The following is a 13,343-nucleotide window of genomic DNA, read 5'->3' as shown; positions in this document are numbered from 1 at the left end:
AAACAAGCAAAAAATATCCTCCAATCCATACGGAACTATAAATTTGCAAAAAGCAAAGAATTCATAAGTGAACGAAAACTAGAATAGCAAAAAAATTGATTCACATTTTACAAATGCAGGCTTTAGGGTCAACAGCATCTCGGACATTTGATGCAACAACTGGTGCCTACAGAATGCAAGCTCTGACAAATACAGATGCAAGAACTGACAAATACAACCTGTTTTAATTCTTTGGTTTGTATTTTGAAGAGGAGAAACCAGTTAAATAGATTAACTATGTGTAAATACAGATTATCTCACCTATTTCTCTATTAAGAATCTTTTCTTCTCTGTTACCTACTGGTTCAATGACTTTTAGAAAAGGCTGAAAGAGCCGCAGGTCACAAAGTCTCCGTGTTTCATCAAAAAATTCTTCTCTTTCTGCTTCTTGGGTAACACTTACAAAAATGTAAGACGATTCATCTTGAAGGAGCTGATAGAGAGGGTATTTTCTTGCTTCTTTAAAGAGTTCATGTTTAATAGTTAGTAATGTGGCCTCACGGAGGCATTCTAGAGTCACTATCATTCCATTTGGTAGAAGACACTCCACAAGGATCCTTGGTGGCATCAAGTGGATGCCCCATAGTTCACCAGATGATGGTCGTGGAGGCATTTTTTAGACTTTTGATAACTTTATAATGGAAAATTTTCAAGTAGTAATTTGTATGATGAATAAACCTAAGTGAAAACAAGAAATTTAAACATTAAAATTTAAACTACAAACATCACAAGGAATTTTAGATAAAACTGTTCAAACACCTCTTATAATTTTAGCTGCATATTAAAAGATGTGTTCTTTTCTTTGTTCTGAGACCTGCTACCTTCTCCAGATGCCCTGGATTTCTTGTAACGAAACTCTTCTTCCTTCTCTTCTGTGTCCATCGCTCTTAATTTTACAGAGCACTATCAGCTGCTCCCTACAACCTCTTTTCCACAATAGTCCTAGACTACTTCGTCCTTCTCTGCTCAAGTCACTCGATGTTTTTGATAATCTTTGCCACCGTCTTTGTACCTCTTTGTACCTCTTCCAGCTTTACCAGATCCTCTTTGCAAGGTGAAGGGGGAACCACCATAGCTTCACAGCATACTCAAGGTGCAAATGGAGCATGCATTTACACAGTGACATAATAAGGTTTTCTGTTGCTTTCCTAATTATTCCTATTAAATTTGCTTTTCTGATTGCCACAGAGCATTAAGACATTTTCACTGAACGATATATCAGAGACCTAAGTTCTTATTCTAGAGTAGTAAGTTACCTCAGAGGCCATCATACATTATGCAAAGCTTGAATAGTGCATTACTTACACTTAGCCCATAATTTCCTTAAATTCAACATTTACAATATCAGAGAGGGTAATATCAACTGACATCTAGAGAGCAGTCCATCACACCTCCTTCATCAACCAAGTGTTCTTTAAGCAGAGAGCTAGGATAACTATCAGGCTACTACTTGAAAATCATTCTTAGTCATCTGCTTAAAAAATCCTCTTATAAATGCCCCTCTATCTTAGTTTCTTTTCTCTAATAATGGAAAAGAAAAAAGAAAAATCTAACTTCACAGCCCCTTCTGTCTCATCAGAGCTTTCCAAATGCTCTGACTGTGGGGAAGAAAGGATGCTATGCTTGCCCTTTGCTCAGCAATGGGGGGAAAGAAGTCATGACTCTCAGCTCCAGGCTTCTATTCTCTGTATTTATTTAAAGGAAAAGTTTTCATCCTAATATCTCCAGTACTTGTTTTTGCCACACTTCAGTTCTTAAGAAGCATTAGAATGACAGTGATATTTTCCCAAATCCATTGCTTCCTAACGAATTCAAAATAGCAACAGTGCTCTAAAGTGCCACTGCTGGTTTAGAAAAATGCTCTTCCACTCACACCTCATGCATATTTAGAAGTGGTTTTGCTACTATAAAGGACTGACTTCTTTTTAAAAAGAGCTTAGACTCTATAGAAGCTATTTTACTTTCCTCATCATTGCAATAGTTTCAGTGAGCAGATGCTGAAATGGAAAGTTCTAAGCACATTCAGCATATATAAAGAGGCAAACTTGGAAAGCTTACAATTACAAAACCTTACAAATGAACTAAAATAACACCATTCAGAGTAACTTGGAGAATTCTGAATTACTGATAACTGTTTTCGGTTTACAGATAAAAAGAAACAGACAGAAGGTTAAATAGCATCTTTCTGATCAGCCAAAGCATGAAAAAGAGTCCCTCCCCATAAAGCTGAATCACATGCTTATATTTACATTTCTTAATTATGAGCATAGGCAGAAACACATTACTGTTAAGGTATAAACTAGAGTAAAAAACAAACAAACAAAATAAGAACTTTTCTGTCCAGACAGACAATGATAATATAAATGGACCACAATCAAATTAAATATTCACAGTACAGACTGAGTTTATTCCAGCAGTTTTTAAGTGCAGTTCTACAATCCTGTTTAGGCTTCTCTGAATTGGTGATTGTAAGATCCCATCTTCTCCCTGCCCAAAGCAGGGGTTTTCTTTCTTCACCATGCTGGCACTGGTGCTCCCTGAACCAGCTCATTAAAGGGTCAGACGGATTAAACTGAAAGAAAACCACTCATTTCTTCTTTCCCTGGGTTAGCTTCTCCTGTTTCAGCTGTCTTATTGAGTTCACCATGGAGTCGGGTGAACACTAGGGTCTACAGAGGGGATGGAGCAGGACTGCAGCACAGCTGAGCCAGTCCAAAAACTGTGTTTCCAGAGCAAATTTTTTCTCCCTCCCCACTAACAATTACTAACAAAGAAATGGAGACGGGGTGGAGGAGACATGAACTAAGTCCTTTCAGATAGGTGTCCTTTCAAAATAAATTTTAATCCATGTCTTTTTAAAAAAATTCAAGTGTTAAAAGCCAACTATTTCTTTAAAGACTGCTACAAATAGGCCAAAGGCCACTCCAATCTACAAATCACTCCTTTTAGAGCAACTGCACCAAAGCAGCAGTTTTCGTTTTAAATTGGAAAACAGACATTTGCTGGAACTGTGTATATAGTCATTCTGTGTGCACATTCATTTTGCTTGTACATGTAAGCACGCCTCCAGGGTTTGGATTTGGAAAGCAAAAATGTAAACAGAAACAGTTTTGAAGTACCGTTGGCAGCTTGTGTTTCTGCACGCTTTCAAATCTGGAAGGCTGCCTGGAATAAATAGAATCAATTATGTTCTTCGACAGTAAAAAAAAGTATAATTTTAAGAGAATTCTGGAGAGATGTTATTTAGATGCAATTGAGGGAAAATGCAAACACTTCAAATGAACACTATAATCACACCTGCAATCCCTGACCTTCCAAAAATATCTTAAACCTTTTTCCCTGCAAAAAGTTTTGGGATACCACAGACGTCCACAAAGGCCAAACTCAAAGCCACTCACTGATCAAACTGTGCCCAGAAGGTCTTGCTTTAAAGAAAAGAAGGTGCTGGTACACAACAACAGACTCAACAGCCTACAGTACCACAGCACACTTGCACAAGCAAACATGAATAATGCAAATACAGAGCAGATGGGCTGTGTGCATGCGAGCATGGTTATTCTTCCTCCCTCTCATCACTCATACAGTCCTGTTTACATTATCCTATTAATATATCCCAGGCTAAAATTTAACGGTGACATATTACTTACTGGCAAATCCATCAAACTAAATACAACAGCATTTATACCTACTGATTGAGAAGCATTGCTAATATATGGGCTACAACACAATGGACTTCTATTTTACAAAAATAAAAAAGAGAAAAATTCTATTTTTCCTCTAAAAAAAGCCCCCCCCCAAAAAACAAATGAACTTGAGTCTAAAGTCCACATATACTTTCTCCTACAGACAACTGAGGCTGTTGTAGCCACTTCTGCCGTACTCTTACACACCAGAGCCCTGTGCATCTATAGCTCAGTGAAACACCTTGGCAGTATTTTCCCCACTGTTAAGCATTCTCTGTACACAACATTTTGGCCAGAAGACTCTCAGAAACAAGAGTGCTGCTGATCTAAGTTTTGCATATCTTGCAAAAAAAGAAAGGACTGTTATCCTTCAGTGTATATGGAATCTAGCTTATAAAATCAAGCAAGCAAGCATACAGAAATGAACTTTTATGAATTTCTCTGTTAGCAAATGTGCAGAACCATTCCTTCCTAAGAAGAGGACACTCATTTTTACAGATACTCTGCAGATTAGATGAAGTGAGTTGACTTGCACTATCTAGAGATTACTCACAAACATTCTACCAATTCCAAGCAGATGTCAATATTTGGCAATTAAGATATAAATACTATGGTCAACTGATAAGGCTTTTTTCTGTTTGGAAATTATCTGTGGGCAGGTTCTGGAAAGAAGGATGCTCCATTTAATAGTAATACATCCATTTTATAAAGCAGGCTGTAGACCCACTGCCCAAGTCTACGGGCCAGTCTAGGGGAAAAACATCATTTTGTTCACTTTAGGAGACTTATCTTAGTTTGTCAGCAGCATAAGAACCTTCAATTATTCTTCAGCCTTTACAAGAAGGAAATTCTTCCACCTATTAGGTACCAACTAGTAAAAATCTACCAAATATAAAGGGAAGCAAGAAGTAGAAATAAACTGTGCTGAACCACTGTATTAAATATATTAAATGTGGATGCTTATGCAAAAAAGTACCACATCCTAAAAATTGAAAGAGAACTGTGTAATCTTGCATTGCTATAAAAATCAGCTAAAGTTTCAAAATCAATTCAAAAGGACAGATTAAATACTTGATACAACTTTATTAGTCTATACTTGAAACTGAATTAGACATTCAATAGACTTTCATACTTAACTGAAGCCCATTAGCTTTTCCAATTGTAAGAAATTTCATTACATTGCTTTCAAAGACAGGATATAACAGTGACTTGTAATATTCTGTGGTATCTTCTGTATCAAAGAGCTGCTCGTTAGGATTTGTGTGTAGATTTGATTTCTTTTCTGGTTACAAATTTCCTCTAGACTATTATCATTTTCTTCTAAAGAAAAAAGCCTTCTACTCATTAAACATTCCAACTGTGTTTATGTGTTCCAGTTCAGTTTACTGTGCACTCACACACGGGTTATACCATTTGCTTGGTTCTCCATCAAACTGCCAGAAGTATCAACTACAGATATTTCCCTGATATACTTTATTTCTGTGGAGTCCCCCAAAATAATGAAAAAAAAAGCCCTAAACAATTTTCCAGGGGCAAGAACAATACTTTTCAGAATGCAAAGTTTATATTCCATTTTGGCCCCCAAATTCTAAACTTTTTAGAGAACAAAATGTTTTATTCTCATCTTCAGACGTGTCAGCCCCTTCAAAACTCACCATAAAGAGAACTGGCCAGAGTTGCCTGTCTGTCCAAACCTGCTGTGTGGCGAAGCAGTAAAACTGTTTTGGACTAGATATTTTCAGTACTGTCCTTTTGTTCTTCCTGCTTGCCAAGCTGGGATTTTTCCAAAATCCAGAAGACTAGCACAAAAACATCTGAAATTGTCCTCTATTATAACACTATGCACAGATTTAAACAGTAGCAGTACTGCTTTGCTTATAATAGAAAGCAGGATAAGATGATTATATTTTAGTTATGTCTTTGTATTTCTTGCATATTATTTTCATCTTCATTATTTCACAGAAAAGGAGCAGATATGCAGATTACTTATCTGATCATGAACAGCAGCTCAAAGGAAACAAATAGAGGGATTTAACGCTGTCCAAAATACATCTTCCTAGGATTTTGTTTCTTTCTAAAACAGACAGGCAAGCATTTTCAAACACTACCAGTTTTATTTATAGTTACCTACAGCTTTTCTTTTTTTTTTTAATAGTGCTGAACATCTTTGCTGTGTTCTAGACAGAATTACAATTGCAGTCTCTGTAGAAGCATCTTTAGAATTTGCAGTACAGCAGAAATACAACATTGTTTTTTCCTGCATAATGAAATTTTGTCAGAAATTAGCAAAACTAAGTTTTAGTTTAGTTACATATGAGAACATGGTCTGACTGTGCTTCAGAGTTGTGTCTTTATAATATTTATCTTACATGGAGATATTTGTTTCATTCCAGACTACAATATTCTTGTATTCTGGTCGTAGTGAATTTTAGATACCATGAGTAAAATCAAAGGGGAGATCATCCTGAAAAGAGAACTCACTATAAAGTATTGTCTGAGAGGAAGTATGTTACTGAAAAATTTTAATATCAAACATCTGAAACGAAAACAGATTGAACAGTTTAAAAAAGAGACTTCTCAAAGCCCCCAAATTTACTGTTGTTGGATCCTGAAATTTAAGAAAAACAAAACATCTTTCTAAATTCTAGGGTTTTGACACTGGATTATGTTCAAATCCTCTTGCTCACCCTCCCCCATCGATGCAGGCATATTGTTTATAACTTCACTCACTATCTGGGAGCCATGAACACAGGATCACGAGAAAGAAGCATTTGCAAGTTGCTGGTGACCTCTACAACTCCCACTATAATTGTACTTTTCCTCTAGGGATCCTATGACACACGAAGAGCAGAATGTCTGTCCTAGAACATTTTCTTCCAGTTAAAAACGGATTTTTTTTTTATTTTTGTAAACAAAGGGAAGCCTAGAAATAATTATTTATTTTTTAGTCCAAAATCATTCAATAATTCCACTTCTAGCTTTACTGCAATGGGACAGATTTTGTATTCACAGAAAATAGTAGTCATAAAGCACCACGAAGAATTTGAAAGCCAATATCTTCTCTCAACATTTCACATTTCTGCTCACTCATACTATTTAAACCATTAGTTTGGCTCGCCATGTAGCGGGATGAAAGTTATTCTCCCATCGGACTGTGTTCTGGCTGGAGCTGTTCCACCATAGCTAGGTGTGCGCTCCAAAGCTCGGTGACCTGCACTCAAACTCCTTCAAGCTGCTGAAGTCAAAAGCCTTAAAGACAAGCAACAAAATCTGAGCAACAACTTATTTTTTACCATTAGAAATAAGTTATAAGGTTTTCCTCTGATTACATATCTTTCTTTAATACTCTGTTTTATACGGGTGACAAACATTTACTATATGAACATCAGAGAGAACGTGAAGTAAAAGCACACGGCTTCAATTTCATTTTTTGTCATGTAAAAATCCTCTATACTGCTTTTGGAAATTGGTACAAGACAACAAAAACAAAAGATTATTCTAGAGTTTTTCATGAAACTAGATTAGGCAGGTAACAAATGCTAGAAAAAAAAAAAGCATCTCCACCTTAAATAATGCTGTTTACTCTTCTTTCTATGTTTCTTCCCATCCTCCCACCTTCCTGGGATATTTGGAACCCAGACAGTAAACAGGATCTTCAAAAACAGGAAGTGCTGGCACACAGACAAGGACAAGAAGTCAGAGCAGAGAGAATCCAGGTGCTCTGCTTTCTGGCCTCGTCTGCATCTTTACCTAATGCAAACAAGCGGGCAGCAGAGCTAGAACTCAGTTAGCGGGACATTCCTGGTGCTGATCTCCCCCAGGCACGTCGCCTTGGCTTACAGAAGCACTTCTCTCTGCTGCAATAAGATGAGCCGCTAGTTCTACTTAAAAAAGAAAATTTCCTCTACCGTGACCCATACCTAGAAGGGCAGGGAAAGAACTGCAGTAAAACACTGGAGTTATTGCAGTCCTCAAACAGCTTAGCTTGCCTATGTACTACAAGAAAGCGAGGTCAACATGCCTACCAAAACTATCAACAGGGTTCAATCTACAATGTCCATCTCACCAGCTCATATGGATGAAGGGCACTGAGAGAAATGCACATGTTCAGAAGAAAACTGGACTGAGATTAGGCCAACTTCTGCTTACTAACTTATATTTAACTTCACTCAAAAGACCCACCCTGCAAGCCTTTCCTTTACTACAAAGGGAAGCCCAAAAAATCCTCAAGCTCAACAGATTTTGGTTTGCAGCACACTGTGTACTTCCCATGAAACATTTCTTAGAACGAAGTCTGAGAGCAACTTTAAATGGAGATAAAAGAACTTTTCTATACTGAAGGAACTACTCCAGGTCCTTAAAGCATCCGACATGTAAAAACTTTATTTTGTGATGGCAGTAAGTAGTAGTATTTTTGCAATTTTTTTAATGTCAAGCATAGAGAACAGTGAAGTGGAAGAGAGAATTTTGTTCTGTAATCCAAATATAAATTGGCTTTCCATTAATTCTATCTTCCCTAACTCCTATAGCCAAACAGTATATGTGAAAATATGGGTCTAGTTTGAAGGGACTTACTGGATCCCCTTAACAAAAAACATTATGTTTTATTTACTAGGAAACAGAGGATGCAACTTTACTTTTGACAGAACACTTGTAAGGATCCACATACCTCAGCAAGAGGCACAGAAGTAGTTTTTTCTTTGTTTTAAGCTTCCAAGTTAAAAAAAAATGGAATATGTTTTTCATTGAGGTATTTCTTAATTCACTTTTTAAAATTATCTGTTGAGAGAAGGCAGCTTGTGATAGAGTTAATATAAAGGTAGAATTACCTAGGTGAAAAATTTAGATTCTGCTGGCTATACCTTCTTGAACTATGAATGGCCAAAACGAATAATTCAGCAAAGTGTCCTATGCAGATGTAAAATAAGACAGCAGGCAAGCGACTCCAGTTCTTTGCGAGTAGCTTGGCTCCTCACTGGTAGTTGCCTACTTCTACACAACCTATAATCACCACAGGGAAGGTCAGTGGCTTTACAGAAGTCAGTTAAAAATAATGAAGTACGACCCCCAGTAGATTTGTTTGTGATACAAAGTCATTCAGTGGTCTTGAATTAGGTATTTATTTAGCAATATATGATAAACTTGCTGGAAGGTGAGCACTAACAGTTTTCCATAAAGAGTATTAACAAGCCCTTACCGACTACATCAGCAGGTCGAGACTATACTGCTCACCCTTGTGCACTGTGTGAGGGGCACAACAGGATGCTGCAGAGACACAAAGCATTTAGCACCAATACATGCTCCTACGGGACTTTACCTGCTAAAGGGCACGGGTTTTTTTTAGAGGTGTTGCACCTAAGCACCTCAGGAGATTGGGTCTTCTATGAGGGACAATACTGTTGACAAATTATAATTAGCGATTTTGTAAGCAAACTTGACTGCTACATCTTTCTACTACTTTCCCTGAAACTTCAAGAAGTTTTTTTTACTGTTGTTGTATGTGGTGACCCAACTCAGCTCTCCTTGAATAGCACTTTTCTCTGCATTTGCAGGTTAAACTCCAAAGCGACAATTTGACTTTTGAGTCACTAACATATCTGCAAGATGCGCCTTCAAGCAGTGCAAACAAACATCACTCATTGCAGCTACGTATGTCATTATGCCCTGCATGTTTCAGCCTGAGATATAAAAAAAATAGTTATGGTAAACTGTGACAAACAGTTCTTCCACCTGTTTAATCAAATGTTTATCATTTCTGTATATGTCTGTTAGAAGCATTTGTTTTGCAAACCATGTTCTGCAAATGCTAAAGCACTACTGCAAGTGTGGGCTGCTGAGACATTAAGCTTGTTAATGGTGCATCTCTTTTTCTTTATTTTAAACTGTTGCCCAAGTTGTTTCTCTGATGAGGTCAGGATACCAGCAATTTGTGCTTACTATATCTGAAAGAAACTGCTAATATTTGCCTAAATAGAAAATATTTACAAGCAACATGAACTTTCCAAAGAAGAAAGTGACATAAGCTCATAGGTATTTATACAATGAGCATTAGCAACATCTACACAGTAATTTAAAGGTTTCTAAGCTTCCCTGCTTGAAAAGTCACTTTCATATCTGTACAAAGTAAAATGCTTTGAGACCATGGCACATGTAGTCTATCACTGCAATTCCTGTAAAGGCAACTGTAGTGATGGGCAAATTTAAAAGGACTGAATTTTCTTTAAGAAGAAAAAACACACACACAGATACTGTTGGTTGTCAGTCACCGCTATTAAAATAATTTTATACATCTGCACAAACAAGGAAGTACTTTCAATACAAGGTTCTCTGGGAACAGTTTGTTAATGTTACTGTAGATGTGTATATTCAAAAAGACATTTTCTGCCTGGTGAACTTTAACCTTGGGATAGAACAGAAGATTATGAAAGCCTAAATGGCATGGATTTAATTTCAATCTATAAAAACCACCAATTAGGGAAGAGCGGATATATCACAACTTTATTTTTTTATATATAAATATATATTAAAAAAATATATATAAATATATATATATAAGAACTTGCCCACATACTAGGACAACAAGAAAGAAAGATTAGAAGCTGTAATCATGGTTATACTTCTCATATCACCTTGCAGTTCCTTGAGATACTATCCTGCCTGCTCATGTACAATGAAGGGCTTGGAAAAGGGGTGATGAAAGAAGAGTTGAAGAGCTGGATCGCAAAGTAATTTGCCAATACATTTAAGCAGAGTTTCCAAAGTAAGGAATAGCTTTTGTTCTCCTTTTCTTCATGTATAAACTATGCAATGTCACTGTTCATTGGCTCCCATTTTCTTCCTTAATCTTTTTGTAACAGTTGTAGTCTTCCTCTACGGTCAAAACATTCCAAAGTGGGAGATATCAGAGATCAATGGAGGGCTGCTCAGCAATGATAGCTACATCAGTGCTTTATCCTCCAATTCAGAGCAAGTTGAAGGGGAAGGCAAGCTGTTAGACTTTTACTGACCACAACCCCAGTGAGCAGCCAAACATAAACTTCTCAATTTAAACGTTAAGATCTACTTTAGAAGTATCTCCCACACATTAAGAAGTTCTCATAACTGGTTAAGCATACTCTCTACAACGAGAGCATCTCAATTACACATGCTACTATTTTACACCACAAAGCACAAACATAATTTATTATTAAAAAAAAAAGAATCAATCTTTGTAACAGACTTGCTAGGCTAAGAAATGCCACTCACAGGCACTCTGTCTGGACACATCCTCAATTACACACCACAATCAAGACTACTCAAGCTGTCTGGGTCTTGCTAAAAATTAGCTCTTCCACTTAAATGCTAGAGGTTTTCTTGGGACAAGTGCTCTTCTACTTCATGGCAAAACTGAAGGAGATTTCACAGAGGTGACAGCATATAATTGCAAGAAGATGACATACATTGTATTAAGCACTTTCCTCCCACCAGTGGAGACTGCCTTGATAAACTGATAAGTGCAAATGGTTGCTCAACGTCCATATAAACCTTCTAGAACCTGTCAGAAGAGAAATTTTCAGGTTCATTAGTATCACCTCCACTCTTATAATTCAGCCATAGCATTTGCCGATTATTGTGGTCATAGCTGGGAATATGAACACAGTTTGTAGAGAGGAATGAGTGATATGTTACATAACCAAAGCCGTTTAATGACCACGAAAATCATATTTTACAGTATTATTTGGAATGAAAGTTTTTTATTCCCCTATCCCAAAGGAAAGTATACCTAGAAACTTTTCCTTATGTTAGTGCTATTAACTTTAACTGTCAAAACCACGTTTGCTGTCAGGAGTCCAGTTAGTGTTTTCTGGCCTTAATGAAAAGTTAAATAAATGGCACAAGCATCTAAGTTTGATAATAGCATACCACACCGCACAAGATGTAGCAGCTAAGTTTGAGAAAGAAACAATTCATCTCTACTCTGTTTGCTTGGTAACCAGTCTTTACTCTCTGCTCATTCTTACTTTATTTGTGCCTGCAGTATTGTATTTTCAGTGCTTAGTTCACTTGCATCTATGCAGTGATTGGTCTCATTTTTCTAGAAAGTGAGAGGTCAGAAAGTCTCAAGGTACAGGAAATCCTGTTCAAACTATTAGGTTCTGATCACAGAACAGACAGGTATTTCTGCTTATGGCTGATTAGTCTCAGATGAAGTGCTGAATCTTGAGCATTTTCTTCTTCTCTCAGTACCACGCAAGGCTTCTTGCATTTTGAAGATGTTCAAGAACTGCTTTTTTCTTTGTTGACTACTAATAGCTGAAAGAAGGAATTAGGCTGCAACAATGAATAATTTTTTCATGTGTGTGCACGCACATATATTTATACATATATATATATATATATATATATATATAAAGCAGAGAATGTCCTCCACAAGGACTCAGGGCTAAACAATTGATTAAGACACCGTTTTCTCAGATAACGGCTGCAACCTGATCAGGTCTATGCTTAATCTATGCTTCTGGAAGAACCATGACGCAAGTTAACAGCAAGAGTTATGATGAGGAACAGTCTTGGAAGCCACTGAATAAGAGGCATTCACTACCACATTAAGTACCGGCAAAAGACTTCTCATTCTTCTGAAACATCAATATCATTATTTTATGGGCTGAATAAGGACAGTGCATACTTTTATTCTGAAATGCTAGAAATAGCTAGTTTAAAAAAGCAGACAAAGATTTTCCATAACCCCATCTTTGACAGTAAGCTCATCTGCAGATGCCTTTGCACAGAGAAAGACAAAATTCCACCTGAACTGCACAGATTTCACTTTTGCATTTCTCATTTGTTAATACCTCCCTCTAGATGTCCCCAACAGGAACAGCCAAGACTAAGGCTGAGATACTGCATTTTGAATAATACCAGTGTTTTTGTACATGTGGCACTGGTAAGTCAGCTATGTGAGAGTTGACTAGCTTGCCCCTTTAATAATTAGTATGTAAATAACAAGATCAGTTAAGTCTTAACCACAGGTAAATTTTTAGACATGTTGTACAATCTAGGAGGCAACCTTCCAGTTCTCTTCCCTTCCTCTTCGCTTTGGACTTTGAAAAGCGCCAAAGGGATGTTTCTCTACATTTCTTTGCCTTAGAAGAGGATCATAATGTACAGCCAATAATGTGACTCAGCTGTCTCAAAGTTGCAGTGAACTTTACAGTAAGTCTGAGCTGATTTAGTAAGTCTCCTGTATCTGACAAACATGCTGAAGTGGCGGTTCACAACCCTCAGAAGTTACATTTATAAGTATTTATAAAGTATTTCTTTAATCAAAAGCTGTAAGCAAAACTGCCAGAGAAAAATAGTCTCCCTACATTAAATTAATGAGGATGTAAGTTAAAGAAAACATCTTATCAGTAGACCAAAACTACACCACTTCTTTGTGGTATACCTAACCTTCTACTGGTAAAAAGTAAAGGGACATGAAAGAGATGGTTGAACCTGGAATTCTATGTTTGACCCAACTGTTTTAAACTAATGAACTAGACTATAAAACTAATAATTTACTTTTATTGTTGCAAGGTAGCAATATACCAGAGCCCCACAAATCTTCCATCATTCTCTCTCCTTCAACTTTGTGAATGTAAG

At 36.9% G+C, this 13,343-nt stretch overlaps 2 protein-coding genes across 8 annotated transcripts in view; one reads left to right on the top strand and one right to left on the bottom strand.

Moving 5' to 3' along the window:
- ZMAT3 (zinc finger matrin-type 3) overlaps positions 1-13,343 on the top strand; it is a 68,667-nt gene that overhangs the window by 37,629 nt on the left and 17,695 nt on the right. The window contains exons 6-7 of one of the 5 annotated variants that reach the window (XR_010885002.1): positions 9,275-9,371; positions 10,359-10,753. The exons of 2 other annotated variants lie outside the window; for them this stretch is intronic. The gene's annotated coding sequence lies outside the window, so the exon portion shown is untranslated. Of the gene's footprint in view, positions 1-7,361; positions 8,121-9,274; positions 10,754-13,343 lie in introns of those variants that run through there. 2 more of the 5 variants (XR_010885001.1, XR_001292131.2) reach the window with 2 other exon arrangements.
- The window catches only part of PIK3CA (phosphatidylinositol-4,5-bisphosphate 3-kinase catalytic subunit alpha), a 44,662-nt gene that overhangs the window by 27,076 nt on the left and 4,243 nt on the right, over positions 1-13,343 (bottom strand). For 2 of the 3 annotated variants that reach the window (XM_067301626.1, XM_067301627.1), the window contains exon 2: positions 301-717. In XM_067301626.1, coding sequence (XP_067157727.1) covers positions 301-652 — 352 coding nt within the window. In that variant the 5' untranslated portion in view covers positions 653-717. Of the gene's footprint in view, positions 1-300; positions 718-13,343 lie in introns of those variants that run through there. The other variant, XM_067301628.1, reaches the window with a different exon arrangement.

Source organism: Apteryx mantelli, chromosome 9, assembly GCF_036417845.1.
Source record: "Apteryx mantelli isolate bAptMan1 chromosome 9, bAptMan1.hap1, whole genome shotgun sequence".
NCBI lineage: Eukaryota > Metazoa > Chordata > Aves > Apterygiformes > Apterygidae > Apteryx > Apteryx mantelli.
The sequence above is the reverse complement of the archived record's forward strand: the minus strand, read 5'-3'. Positions and strand labels throughout refer to the sequence as shown.